Raw genomic sequence first — 16,219 nt, 5'->3', positions numbered from 1 at the left:
AAAATCTAAAGTAATATAAGAAATTGACTCTTGCATTTTTTTACCTAATAAACATTTGTAAAAAATAGTTAATTTTCATCAAAACATAATATTAAATATCATCTTATATAAATAAACCGTCACCTTATAGATTTAGTTTATGAGAATGATGAGATGTATATCAACATATCGGTCGTACGGTGTAGGGGTTAGTTATCGGTCTGGCAAGCGCGCGGCTCGGGTTCAAATCTCGGTTAGGACGGATGCGAATTTCACTTTATTTCTTTACTTTGCGAAAATTAGGTTTAAATTAAGAGTTAAGCGGTTTAAATTGGCGTTAGCTCTACATCAGAAATAAAATTTAAAAAATTTTTGAAAATTAACTATGGCTCAGCCCTGGCAACCAAGCTTGGCCCAGCCATGGCAACCAAGCTTGGCCCAGTCATGGCAACCAGCCGTGGCCCCATGTTATCATTCCAGACTTCCACCAAGGCTGGGCCAACTCTGGCTTACAAGCTTGGGCCAGAGTTTCACAGAGTTGGGCCAAGCCTTGGGCCCGTTGTTCTTTTCTATATGGGATATACGGAAAGAAAAATTTCTTTACTGGAGAACAAAATTCTTGGCTAAAAAAAATTTGTCGGGTGCCTGAAGGAAGACCAAAGTTGTGTTGGCTGAAGTTAAACTTTTTCTTTCAATTCTAATCTTGGTGCAAGTCATTTTTTCTTATCATAAATACTTGATACAATAAATTTTTATATTTGATCAAGATTTTTAGATACTTTAGGGAAGCAGCGCCACCTACTTCAGCTGAGAAAAAAATTTTTTCACCTTGAGAAAATTTTTCTCGAGAATATTTGATATCTTTTTTATATTATTTTACCGTGCAATTATACATATTGAATGGAAAAAAATATTATTTGATCTTCCCATTTGACATGTTAATCATTAAAAATATTAATGAAATTTGGAAAATCCAAAAGTGCACGACTCATAATGCTCATTTAATTATGAAATATAAAAAAAAAAAAAAAAAAAACTTAAGTCGTTCAAAATTAATTGCCGAAAAAACAGCTGTAGTAGGAAGGTACTGCACAAGCGCCCCTGGTGGAATAAAATGTACATAATATCTATAGATAGAGATATATCACCATCCATGTTAATTTTACATGGATATATATAGATATACAGTCTTGTAGTTTTCGTTTTTTATTAATTGTAATTAAACGACACTGAATTAATTAACCATTCGCATTCAGTGACCTACAATCGTCGATTAGAATTTTAAAAAAAAAAATTTAACTCAAATAATTGATATTTTCACAAGTTACAGTGTTTCCGGGGTTTCATACATGACGGACAGGAAAATTTTTTGACCTATTTTGATGTTTTTTTCCGTTTCTATTGCAGTAAATCAATTTTTAGAAAGTATGGAATTAATCTCCATTAAATTATCTCGACAATAGTATGCAAAATATCTTGATTCCGTGAACTAACAAGGCTATAATACTAAAAATAGTTGCTAAAATGAGGCGAAAAAAATTTTTCGATCGTAAAGCACTCTCTGATGCTTCACATCATGAGTCGTGCAAAAATTAACTTCTATCTTTATATTTAATTTTTTGGAGCAAAAGAGAAATTTTCTCAAGACAAGAAAATTAACTTCTATCAAGAACTTAATTTTTTGGAGCTCGAGGCTGAATTTTCTCAAAAAAACAAGATTTTCTTGACTTAAATAAATTTTTTTGGATCAAGATACGTATTTCTTGAAGCAAGAGAATGAATTTTGTTGGAATAGGTGAAATTTCTTGTGAAAAAAAAATTTTTTTTCGCTCAAGAAAATAATTAGGAAGAAAAATATTTTCTTGGCTCAAGTAAACCTTTTTTTCTGTGTAAAAAATTACAGAATTTTAATAAAAGTATTGATTATAAAATTGTTAAATTAAAATACCTTGTAAGGACCTAGATTCTCGACGATGCAAGTAAAAATAGCCTCGCGGCCGACTGAAATGGTGAGATTGTTGAGTGGTTTTCCAAACCTCGGTAAATCTGAAATTATAATTATAATTTATGATTTATAATTAAAAATGAGAAAATGCTGTTAATTATTGGTTTAAAGTTTTTCTTTTCTAGAGGAAGTACAAGTGTAGAACAAAACCAAAAAGTTTCCGAAATAGCGGATACATATATATATATATATATATATATATACAACTGAGCAACTCGGTGAATTTACGGGGGTTTGGGTAAGCGGGTCGGGCTAGGATTATGCCAGCTCTTCATTTACCAGCGCTAAAACCGACTTCGAATTTCTTTTTTATGTGTGTTTTGATACTCTGCGTGCATTTAATATCAAACGGTTCGGACTTTACAGTAAAAAATAGAAAAATTCCCTCAATTCTGCTAGCTTTAGGGAGTCAAAGTCGTTAAAGAGTTTGAAGTTCAAAAGAATACTTCTAAAATTCTATATTCTTAAGAGAATAAGAAAAATTTTGTTTCTAGGATACATAATTAAGAAATGACCTTGTATCTTGTGATTTATTGACATTTTTTAATGATATAAGCTCATCCCGATGTTACACTCATCATGAGCTTTTATTCGAGTACCCACATCAATTTTTCATATATTTTATATATTTATATATAATATATATATGTATATATGAAAAATATATAAAAAATGCGAGTGGGTACTCAAATGAAAGGTCTTGATGAGTGTAACATCAGGATGAGCTTATATCTTTAAAAATGTCAATAGTTCTCAAAATCCAAGGTCATTTCTTAATTACTAAGTTATTTTAAGTTAAGTTATCTTAATTTTTAAAGATATACACGGAAAAAAAAATATCGCTCTCAGAGCCATATTATAATGCTACTATAGCTATCTCCACTTTACTAACTGTTAGATTCTTACTAGAGCCATCTAGTAGATCACTCTGACGTATACCTATACGTTAGTTAGCTAAAATAGCTAAACCGTATTGCTGGAAGAGCCAAACGGGATTGCTGAGAGCAGTAAACACCTTGCTGTAGTCTCAGATTTCGCGCGCAGTCTTGTATGTTGACATATTTCATAACCTCAAAAACATTTGTTTTGTTTATCGTGAATTCAATGATGACCACCAAATAATATATCATTTATGGATTGATGCAAATTTATTTATTATATCGAGTAATAAATTAATTTTATAGTAATGGATAACTCATAAATTAGTGCATAGCTTATGTTTTTTTTTTTTTATTTTTAAACAAATTTAAACTTAGTTAAAATAAAAAAATTATATTGAAAGTTTTTTTTCTAATTTTTAGACATTTTTTTTTAATTGTTATTTTCGTATATTTATTTATTATTTTTTTTAAATTGTCAAACTTCTGATTATAATATTATTTAATGACGTTAAAGTTAACAGTCACTTTATAATTTTTTAATTTTATTTAACAAATAAATTTTTTTCTGAAAAATTATTTTTAAAAAATTGCATTTATGATTTTTTAAAATTTCTACATGTCATTTTTTTTTAATTTTTTTTACCATAATTTATTCGTTAAAAAAATTCTAAAAATTATTAAATATCTGCTAAATTAATTTTCAATTATATTTATTAGTGATAAATAATATGGAACCATGTTTTTATTTAAATTATAATTTATTATAATTATCAAAATTTTTTATTGACCTTTTTATGTCAGTTAATTTAATTTTTTTATTCAATTAAAATTAAATAAATCATTTCAAATTCATCAATTAATAAATATAATTTTTGAAATTATTGTTTATAAATATTATTATGCATTGAAATCATTATTTATAAATATTGTTATTCAGTTAATAGATATTGGTACGTGTGTATGTGTTATGTTAGATGGCGCCGTTGAAAAATGTAGTTAGCGATTCTAGCTAACTAAAGTATTCCTACCGGAGCCATACCGTATTGCTACTGTAGAAAAACGTTTTGCAGTCGTAGCGCTCTACGAGTAGCTCTCTAGTAGATGGGTCCAGTAGCAATATTTTTTTTTTCCGTGTAAGCTCATCTTGATGTTACACTCATCAAGAGCTTTCATTTAAGTACCCACATGCATTTTTGATATATTTTTCATATATACAAAACGTCTGTAAATTTTTGTTTTTAAAACTGACAATGCCAACAAATATTTTAAAATTTCGCCGTGCGGTAGCGCTACTCAACAATTCTAATGGCATCACGAGGTTCTGAAAACTGTATTTTAGAAAAATTCCCCGGGAAAATTCATTCTTAAAAAAATTATTTTTTTCAGTAACTTTTATTAAGCTAAAAAAAAAAAAAAAAAAAAAAACAAATCACAGAACATTCAAGTTTTCCGTTTAAGGTACATTAAAGAATTACATTATTGCTTGAAACAAATTGAAGATGAATATTTAATTTGATATAACTAATGAAAGCTGATCTAAGAAGTACGCAGAAAAATTTGTCGATTACAGAGAATTGATAGGGTTTATTTGTTAGAGAAGGTACGGGTTGAAATGGAAGCTAGAAGGTTGTATAAAGTAGCAGAGGGGCGCCCCGGAGGTTGTATCGAGGAATGGGTAATATGCGAACGTGCCCAGCCTTGTGATTCGTTCTATTTTGCTCAGCAGGATCTTGAACAACTCGCAGTATGATCAACTCAAGTGGAACTAAGTTAAGAGTCTCATCTCTTTTCAGTGCTCTTGTCCTCTCAAAATAAAAGGACAGACAACTGAATCTACATCATCCGTAAAAAGGACGGATATTTCATGCACATTATGTCACCGATGTCAAAGAATCTCGATCTGGAATAAATCTCGTTCAATATTTGTTCACTCGATTCGATACAAGTTATCAAAAATCTATAAAATGTCTCTGGGAAAACCGCCCAGTCAATTGTTCAAAGTTTTTTAACCTTTTTTTCACTTCTTCGTCATTGATTTTAACATACCGTTTTTTTGTCACCCCAGCTACCGTAATTGCGGTCGAACTAGCGGACCGTGAATACCAGATTTTTTTTTTCAGGTGTCAAAGGTCATCACGAGAGGGCTATGTTTTAAATTTACGGAGGAAAAAGCGCAAAAGGAAACGGTCAATTTCTAAACGAACTGTTCGAGGTTTCTTTTTGATTGGGACAGAAAAAAAAAAACGTTTTTACGTTTTTGTAAGCTAATCATTTGTAAGAGTAATTGATATGAAAATTTTTTTGAGCTTTTTACAATTTTTCTGACAGGTTCAGAGATAAAAATTTATATTTTTTGTATTTTTTAAAAGCTAATTTTTTTTTATCAATTAAAATCAAAATTTTGCTAAATTATATAATGACTTTCGTTAAAGTGTACTGTACTTTCTTAACCATTGACATTTATGAAGATATAAGCTCATCCTAATGTTACGCTCATCAAGAGCTTTCATTTAAGTAACCACATGCATTTTTGTTATATATTTCATATATAAAAATCAATTTTTATTGACATTGAGTTAATGCAAGTTCTCTAACGTCATAAAAATAACCAACTCTAAAACATACACAGAAACAAAAATTTCTTGACGGGAGAACAAAATTCTTGGCTCAAGAAAATTTGTCGGGTGTCTGAAGGAAGACCGAAGTTGTGTTTGCCGAAGTTAAAATTTTTCTTTAAATTCTATTCTTGGTGCCAGTCATTTTTTCTTATTATCATAAATCGCGTGCCTAAAGGTAAAAGGGCTTATAATAATTTATGCGTCCTTTTACCTTTGCAAAGGTAAAAGGGCGCATATTTTTTTTTTATTACCAATCGAGTAGTAGACACATTCTGAGCTTAAAATTGAAAAAAAAAATTATAAAGGTAAAAGGGCGTATGTCTTTAATTATACGCCCTTTTACTTTTAAGAATTCGAAATTTTGGTGGTCTAAAGGTGAAAGGGCGTATAATTTTTTTTTCGACCAGTTTACAAAAGAACATAATCGTAGTTTAAAAATATGAAAAAAAGCTTTCTATGGTAGTAGCGGCGTAAAACCTCAACAATACAATTTTTTTTAAGTTAAAAAAAAAAATATATCCAAAAAACGCCATTCGGCCAAACCCGAAATGGAAGGTAGATTTCACTAATTGATATTCTTGATCAAATAACGTACATAAGTCAGTTGTACTACACATTGCCTGAAAATAGTTCAATTGCAATTTTAACTTAAAAAAAATAACTAAAAATGGTCAAAATGTCAATGTTATAAACGTTAAATTATTTATTTTAAGAAATAGTTTTTATAAAATTTGCATTCTGGATGCTTGATCATGCCGAAACAACTGTTCTGTCAACGGCACCAGTAGTAATATTCAATAGGGCGATTAAAACGGGAAATTTCAAAATATTTCAATGTTATCAGTCATTGTGATTTTTTTTTATTACTTAATTTTTACGTAATTTGTTTTTGATTGGTTTCTTTTCTATTTGTTTATATCAAGCTTTGTATATGAAGCTCTTATTTGAGTATAACTTGTCTTGTGAAACTATTATTTAACATTTGGTACAAAAAATACAATTTTTTTTTATGCGCCCTTTTACTTTTAAGTAGTACTTTTCTTAAAGGTGAAAGGGCGTATGTCTTGAGATGCGCCCTTTCAGCTTTAGGATACCAACTTTTTTTTTTCACAGATGTTTACGTTTCAGACAATTTCAAACCGAATGGTAAAAAAAAATTTTTTTATACGCCCTTTCAGCACAAATCCCTATTAACCCTTAGCTATAAGTCCTTTTACCTTTAAGCACGCGAAATACTTGATACAATAAATTTTTATATTTGATCAAGATTTTTAGATACTTTAGGGGAGCAGCGTCACCTACTTCAGCTGAGAAAAAAATTTTCTCACCTTGAGAAAATTTTTCGCGAGAATATACCCATTTTACTTTATTTTACCGTGCAATTGTACATATTGAATGAAAAAAAATGATGAAATATTATTTGATCTTGTCATTTGACATGTTAATCAAAAAAAATATTAATGAAAATTAACTTCTATCTTTATATTTAATTTTTTGGAGCAAGAGAGAAATTTTCTCAAGACAAGAAAATTAACTTCTATCAAGAACTTAATTTTTTGGAGCTCGAGGCTGAATTTTCTCAAAAAAACAAGATTTTCTTGACTTAAATAAATTTTCTTGGATCAAGATACATATTTCTAAAGCAAGAGAATTAATTTTGTTGGAATAAGTGAAATTTCTTGTCAAAAAAAAATTTTTTTTGCTCAAGAAAATAATTAGGAAGAAAAATATTTTCTTGGCTCTAAACCTTTTTTTCTGTGTAATAGAAAATTAACGTTCTCTTGACGATAATAATAAATCACGGTTAAACGGATCATCTTAAGTTATTCAGATGATTCTCGTAAATAGAGCAGCTAAAGGAAGACATTATCTCTTGAACGGAATAAGACGAAGACGGTAATACTGATTCGGATATGAATTGTAAATCCGTGGTGTATGGACGGCGGTTCTGGTGGATTATTCAGTGCAATAACAGTGTTTTGTAGTGGTAGAATGGGTCGCCGAAACTACTCTGTAATAACGTCCAGCTATGCTGTGTAGTAGAGCTGTAGTGTCCCGAGATTATACACACGATCAATATCAACCGATTGAGACTGGACTCGGAGTTAACTTGTATGGCAATTCAAGTCGGCTTGAGACATGATTTGATCGGTGAGCCATCACCCAAACGCGATTATCCTTGCTTGTTCCCTTCCTGAGATCTGCGATGAGCCATGACTTGCCAACATCAAAGCCATACCTAGTCCTCTTCGGTATCTCGATTATCAGACCTAACCCGCCATTTGTAATAGTCTTAAGTTTATTGCCTCTATGTCTTTAAATTTGCAAAAAGGGGGAATTTGTTATCTATCTTCTGACTATTTTAGTGGTATCAAGGTATCAAGGGCGTTATAATTTTAATTCTCCGGGACCTTAAATCACTGATTAATCTGTCATGTGTCGGGGAGCCGGGTAGATTACTGGTTAGCACGCATCTAAACTTGTCGTCGCCTGGACTCATCAATTTTAGGCGATAACTAAACAGGCAATCGGATGCTCCAGTCACTAGACATCAACTATTTATGTTTATATCCGCTAGGCAGACGCTTTTTAATTAATTACATCTTCCCAATTGATAGGCTAGGTGTTGACTTTTGATGAATAAGAAAAATTTTGTGTCCAGTGGATTTATATCGAAAATACTCTATCTCTAGATGCATAATTATGAAATGACCTTATATCTCGTGAACTATTGACATTTTTTAAGAAATAAGCTCATTCTGATGTTACACTCATCAAGACCTTTCATTTGAGTACCCACATCAATTATTCATTCATTTTATATATTTATATATATGTATATATGAAAAATATATCAAAAATGCATGTGGGTACTCAAATGAAAGCTCTTGATGAGTGTAACATCGAGATGAGCTTATAACTTTAGAAATGTCAGTAATTAAGAAATGACCGTCAATCTTGTGAACTATTGACATTTTTAAAGATATAAGCTCACCATAACATTATACTCATCGAGACCTTTTATTTGAGTACCCACATCAATTTTTCATATATTTTATATATTTATATTTATTATATATATGTATATATGAGAAATATATCAAAAATGCATGTGGGTACTCAAATGAAAGCTCTTGATGAGAGTAACGTCAGGATGAGCTTATATCTTTGAAAACGTCAATAGTTAAAAAAGTGCAGAGCAATTTAACACAAGTCATTATTTTATAACTTGTGACTGCAAGGTTACTAGTATATTAATTACTCATCAAATACTCCGAATAATCTCTCATTACTCTTGATCACAGATCAATGTTTATTGCGGTTATCAAATTTCAAATTAATAGCTAATTGGATTGTGTAAACATTTAATGTAGTACTTTTAATTAATACCATTAATAAATGATTTAGCCGGTGGAATAATCAGGGGAAAAAAATTAAATATTGACAGTTTAATTTTTCCTTTGCTACTGAAAATCCTTTCTGAAGAGTGATTTTGTGGACTGAACACGAGTAAATATAAATGGGCGGCCACTCATGACCCAATTTAAACTATTTCTCGTTACGCTAACCGTCGAGAGCTCCACACTGGTACAACCCAAAGTACAAGTACAACTACGATGACTAATACTAATTTAAATACTGCAAATTATAATGTTTTAAAGTTGTTAGTACGGTATGAGCGTGGATTTCATCTTTTTTAATTAACTTCCAACTATTTATATGACTAAATTCAATCAAATATTTTTATACAATTATCCTTTGGGCTTTTTGTAAGTACTATCTTGTTTAATCACCTTTAAAACTACAAAATAATAATTAAATTTAAATAAAACTTTAAATTATTATTATCAATATTATTAAAAGAATCAGCATAATTTTGTGGCCAGTCTATTTATATGATAAAATGGGTTTTTATGGTGAAATTTGGTATTGTTTCCACCAATAGTCAATGTATGATAATAAGTATTGCGGTTGCTTCCGAAAATGCTCTATCTCTAGATACATAATTAAGAAATAACCAGAAATAATAAGAGATTGTATCTCGTGAACTATTGATATTTTTAAAGATATCAACTCATCCCGATGTTACACTCATCAAGACCTTTCATTTGAGTACCTACATCAATTTTTCATATATTTTATATATTATATATATGTATATATGAAAAATATATCAGAAATGCATGTGGGTACTCAAATGAAAGCTTTTGATGAGCGTAACATCAAAATGAGCTTATATCTTTAAAAACGTCAATAATTAAGTAATGACCTTGTATCTCATGAATTGTTGACATTTTTAAAGATATAAACTCATCCGATGTTACACTCATCAAGTCCTTTCATTTGAGTACCCACATCAATTTTTCATATATTTTATATATTATATATATGTATATATAAAAAATATATCAAAAATGCATGTGGGTACTCAAATGAAAGCTTTTGATAAGCGTAACATCAAAGTGAGCTTATATCTTTAAAAACGTCAATAATTAAGAAATTACCTTGTATCTCGTGAACTATTGACATTTTTTAGGATATAAGCTCATCCCGATGTTACACTCATCAAGACCTTTCATTTGATTACCCACATCAGTATTTCTAAATATTTCATATATTTATGTATATCATATATATATGTATATATGACAAATATATGAAAAATGCATGTGGGTACTCAAATGAAAGCTCTTAATAAGTGTAACATCAAAATGAGTTTATATATTCAGAAACGTCAATAGTTAAGAAAGTACATTGCAATTTAACAAAAGTCATTATTTAATAAATCAAAATTTTATTTATTTATAGTTCACAAATCTCGGCTGTCACAAAGTGACTGCAAAGTTGCTAATTATTATTAATATCGGAGAAATTTTGCGGTTTTAATAATAATAATAATATTCTTCATATTGACACATGTCAATACCAATAATAACAACCATAATTTTATAATTATTACTATTAAAATTTTAGTAACAAGAATAATGATAATAATAACAATTATTCAGAAGGTCAAAGTATCTCGTGTCGTATTAAATTAACCGTTGAAATACCCGAGTGACTTAATAATAAATTCTCTTTGCTTTTGAGTTTAGATTTAATATTTTTTCCGCGCTCAAAGTGTCATACACGGTCATGATATATGTATTAAATTTTATTTAACACTTATGTCGATCCCAAAGGACGTGATTAAATTTTTTTTTTTTTTTTTTTTGTCAGCTAAACGAATTTGATACAAGATGAAGAGTAATTTGATAGATGGGGACACAGGTGTGTTGTTATTGGGTTAAGTAAAAAATATATTCCAGGGATGACACTCTCAGAATTGATTAGATATCTTTTTATATCTGTCTCCGACGGTGTAATGATAACAAATCGTTTGGATTAACTGGATCTCATCTAAAATTATTTTATTGACTTTTATTTAAAGGGACATTCCATGCAAAATGGAAAAATGGCTAAAATTAAAAAATTTTTCTAATTCATTCTAATTTAATTTAAATTTATTACGAAACGTTTATATTTTACTAATTTGTAAAGATAATTTTTTTTATATAATAAGAAAATCGATTTTTTTCTCCTAGTAACTTTTCATTCGATGGGCGAAGAAAAAATGTTTTTTTGAGAAGCAATTTCACTTATTCCAACAAAATTAATTCTCTTACTTTAAGAAATACATATCTTGATCCAAGATAATTTATTTAAGTCACGAAAATCTTGTTGTTTTGAGAAAATTCAGCCTCGAGCTCCAAAAAATTAAGTTCTTGATAGAAGTAATTTTCTTGTCTTGAGAAAATTTCTGTCTTGCTCCAAAAAATTAAATATAAAGATAGAAGTTAATTTTAATTAATATTTTTATTGATTAACATGTGAAATGGCAAGATCAAATAATATTTCATCATCTTTTTTCATTCAATATGTATAATTGCACGGTAAAATAATATAAAATGGGTATCAAATATTCTCGAGAAAAATTTTCTCAAGGTGAGAAAATTTTTTTCTCAGCTGAAGTAGGTGGCGCTGCTTCTCTTAAGTATCCAAAAATCTTGATCCAATATAAAAATTTATTGTATCAAGTATTTATGATAAGAAAAAATGACTTCCACCAAAAATAGAATTTAGAAAAATTTTAACTTCGGCCAACACAACTTCGGTCTTCCTTCAGACACCCGACAAATTTTCTTGAGCCAAGAATTTTGTTCTCCAGTCAAGAAATTTTTCTTTCTGTGTATGGAAGCCCCTTAACTAAAATTGAAAAAAAACTTTTTTTTTTTATATATACTACTCTTTATTTTATTTGCATCCGAGGTAGTGATAGGGATTTAACATGGATGAAAAAATAGGATAGAATATTGGATTTGCGGTTTTAAATCTCATGATAGTTAATATAACCCTCCCGTACTTTTTCCTCTTTTAAACTCTTACACCAGCGTGTCAAGGGGCTTATATAGGCTTGCCAGCAAGCACTAAACCCGTACCCCGGCGAAAAGAGTGCAACGTCCTCGTAAATCCTCCTGGCATTGGACCACTCTCGTCGTCAAATTATAAAACACCAATAAATCTAATTGCACGGCGGACTATTAGTAATTGCCTGAATAGGAGCAAAAAAAACTTTAAATAAAAGTTACAAAAAAAAAAATTCCAGCAATCCAGTCAGAGCTTTTACTCTTGCAGTGGGTTAGGCTCAAAAATAAAATAAAAAAACGATTGTATCGTTTCACATGCTCCGACAACATATTTTACATTCCACCTTCCACTTTTGCTTCCACCTGTGTAATGTATCGTAAGTTGCGTGCATTGCTTTAATTTATTTTCTCGACAATTAACACTGATGGGTCAATTTGAGACAAACTGTTACTTTTTTTCCATAAATCTTGGCAATATCTGACCAATTGATACTGATGTTGATACAATACATAATTTAATAATTATAAACAATAATTATATTGAAGTTAATTTAATTTTGAAATAGGGAATAGAGAATTAATAACTGGTGACTAGTTATAGAAACATGAAAAGGTAATCCTCTTACTCAGAAGATAAATAAAGTTCAGATAGATTGAATGTGTCAAGATAGTTGTCGCTTAAGCAACTCTGAAACTAGATTTCGACTTGGTATATACAGATTAGATATTGCCGGTAGAGTCGGAGGGAACCAAGTGAGCGTGGCCTGGCGAAACAGAAGGGTTCACGATTGAGACAAAGTGCCGTGAGGGTGGATTTAAATTACCAAGTAACCTTTAATGAGCTAGATAATAGATCTGTTATAAATATTTATTCACTGCTGCTTTTATATTATTATAATAATTATTAATGGAAAAATTTTAAGTTTATAGTTAAGAAATAATAATTAGAAACCTTGCAGTCACTATGTGACTGCCGTGACTTGTGTGCTATAAATAAATAAAATTTTGCTTTATTGAATAATGAATTTTATTAAATTGCATTGTACTTTTTTAACTATTGACGTTTTTAAAAATATAAGCTCATCCTGATGTTACACTCTTCAAGAGCTTTCATTTGAGTACCCACATCAATTTTTCATATATTTCATATATTTATATATATCATATATATGTATATATGAAAAATATATCAAAAATGCAAGTGGGTACTCAAATGAAAGCTCTTGATGAGTGTAATGTCGGGGTGAGCTTATATCTTTAAAAATGCCGATAGTTCACAAGATATTTGTTAAAGTGTATTGTACATTTTTAACTATTGACATTTTTAAAGATATAAGCCCATCCGGATGTTACCTCATCGAGAGCTTTCATTTGAGTATCCAGATGTATTTTTGAAATTTTTTTCATATATACATATATATGATATATATAAATATATGAAATATATGAAACCTTAAAAAGGCACAACTCCAGGTCAAGACCTTTCCAATGATGTCAAATTTAACCGTAAAAACCCATTTTATCATACAAATAAATTGGCCAAAAAATTTTTCTTATTCTTTTAATATTATAGATAATAATTATAATAATATCCAGATTTTAAAAAATTTCATTATGATTATTACTATATAAATTTTATAAATTATCAAAGCTTTTACCCTAAATGCTGATTAAATAAACTGAAGATTAAAAAAGCGCATCACCGTGATAAACCACGTCCAATATCTAATTGTCTATCCAAATCTAATTTATTGCAGATTGAAAGTTGTTTTATAGCTATCAGAAGCAATTTTCCGAGCTAATTACATCAAGATGAATTTTTTTTTTTTTTTTTTTCATTACCTCACTAATAGCCTCTTGTAATAACGTCTTGACAAAGGGCTTGATAAATTTGATTTGAGCCTCGGTCAGTCCTCGTGATACCGAGCCAGAGACTCTTAGTTGAAGCACATAAAAATATCGAATAGCTAAAGCGGAATATGGACAGTCAGCAGGATGTTATATTGCATTTATACAGTCCAGATGCAACCATCAAAAATCCACTTAAAGGGGTTCAATATTGGAGCTCATTCTTTGCATTTGGTTTGCAAACAAATGGTCCACCGTTTTTTTTAATTAATAAATTATTAAAATTTTCTCGAGCGTGAAATTTCTTTTGAACAAAATTAAAAAATAGAAAAAAAGTTTAAAGAATTAAAGTTTTTCATTACTGAGTCCTATTCTGCAACAAAAGCCGCGTCCAAACTCATTTAATTTAGTTCATTCCCACAAACCGTCTTCAATAACTTTTAAAAGCAAAATACGGTGGCTCGCGTGACGGCAAGAGTAAGTTTATAACAAGAATCTTATCTAAAATATTTACATCCCAGTGAAAATAAAATAAGAAAAAAAATTTCTACGTTTATTTTTTAATTTCCTTGTCGTTAAAACTCGGAAATATATATATCGGGTAGTTATTCACGTCGATGACGGCATTTAATCTTCCTCCGTGATATAATCACCCGTTTATTTTTACTTCCATATCCGGAGACTCGAGAACGTGTCGAATAAACCGAGACCAAAATGAATTAAACAGCACTTTGTATCGTGTAACAATTCTTTAAATAAATTTATCGTATTTGTGGAAAAAGCATTAACTTTTGATTTGAATTTTTGATAAAAATGCAACAATTCCATTTAACGCTGAACGATCTTTTTTTCTCGTATCTGCACAGAAAAAAATCTGGAAAACGGTTGACCCTAAAGGCCATCCCTGCAACTTCCCGCCAATTCCATACCTAAACGCTTGAAATTGCACTTATGACGTTTCTGAGCTCTTCGAGCTCAAAAATATTATTTGTGTGTTATTTTGAGCTCTCCGAGCTCAAAGAAATAGCTTTTATATGCTTTTGAGCTCTTCGAGCTCAAAAGTCTGATAGAAGTTTAATAGAACAGTATTTTTTAACTGCAATAATTTCTAAATGAATGAATCGATTTTCATGCGGTTGGCAGAATTCCACGCAGTTTTTTTGAAATCTATGATATACTTTTGAACACAAACTGATCGAACTGAAAATCTTAGAGAAATTAAAAAAATTCTCTTTTTCCGAATTTTTTCGACAACGATAACTCACGAACCAATCAACCAATTTCCACGTTCTTGGTGGCGATCGACGTGATTTTTTGAGCTCTAATTATTATTTTATTTTGTTAAAAACGATCCGAAAAGAAATCTCGAAGTTATGTGAAAAAAAAACACTTTTTTCGAAATTTTTCGTTTTCGATAACTCTCGAACTAATCAACCGATTTTGATGGGACTGGTGGCAATCGACGTGATTTTTCAAGTTCACGAGCTGATTAGTTTTTAGAATTGATTGGTGAAGCCGTTTAGTTAGAAGTTATTCCAAAAAAACGATTTTTTGAAAATTTTATTTTTGAGATTTCTCAAAATCTAGCTAACCGAATCGATTCAAATTTTCACGAAATTTAATGGCAAGGATACTCTTTGGATCGCCACCTATTTCGATCCGATCGGCCGAGCCGTTCAAAAGTTATAAGAGGTTTACACACACACACACACACACACACACACACACACACACACACACACACACACACACACAGCCGCACGGACACCATCGCGGGAATAGTCAGAGAAGCTTCCTGTGGCCTTAAAACGTCGAGATCTGATGAAAACTCGATTTTCGCAAAACGGGGTAAAAGCAATAACTTCCCGATTTTTGAAAATTTTCAATTTTCTTAGCGGGAAGTTAAAAAGGTTTAGAGCCAAGAAAATATTTTTCTTCCTAATTATTTCGAAGGAAAAAAAATTTTTTTTTGACAACAAATTTCACTTATTCCGACAAAATTAATTCTCTTGAAGAAATACGTATCTTGATCCAAGAAAATTTATTTAAGTCAAGAAAATCTTGTTGTTTTGAGAAAATTCAGCCTCGAGCTCCAAAAAATTAAGTTCTTGATAGAAGTTAATTTTCTTGTCTTGAGAAAATTTCTCTCTTGCTCCAAAAAATTAAATATAAAGATCAAATAATATTTCATCGTTTTTTTAAATTCAATATGTATAATTGCACGGTAAAATAATATAAAATGGGTATCAAATATTCTCGAGAAAAATTTTCTCAAGGTGAGAAAATTTTTTTCTCAGCTGAAGAAGGTGGCGCTGTTTCCCTAAAGTATCTAAAAATCTTGATCAAATATAAAAATTTATTGTATCAAGTATTTATGATAAGAAAAAATGACGCACCAAGAATAGAATTTGAAGAAAAATTTTAACTTCGGCCAACACAACTTCGGTCTTCCTTCAGAAATCCGACAAATTTTCTTGAGCC

General features: G+C 30.0%; 1 protein-coding gene across 2 annotated transcripts in view; it reads right to left on the bottom strand.

The window, feature by feature from the left end:
• Window positions 1–16,219, bottom strand: part of LOC123263837 (lachesin-like) — a 61,645-nt gene that overhangs the window by 27,025 nt on the left and 18,401 nt on the right. For both annotated transcript variants that reach the window (XM_044726868.1, XM_044726869.1), the window contains exon 2: window positions 1,928–2,025. In XM_044726868.1, the coding sequence (XP_044582803.1) occupies window positions 1,928–2,025 (98 nt within the window). The remainder of the gene's footprint in view (window positions 1–1,927; window positions 2,026–16,219) is intronic.

The sequence above is a fragment of the Cotesia glomerata genome, linkage group LG4 (assembly GCF_020080835.1).
Source record: "Cotesia glomerata isolate CgM1 linkage group LG4, MPM_Cglom_v2.3, whole genome shotgun sequence".
Classification (NCBI taxonomy): domain Eukaryota; kingdom Metazoa; phylum Arthropoda; class Insecta; order Hymenoptera; family Braconidae; genus Cotesia; species Cotesia glomerata.
This window is presented reverse-complemented; position numbering and strand designations above follow the sequence as displayed.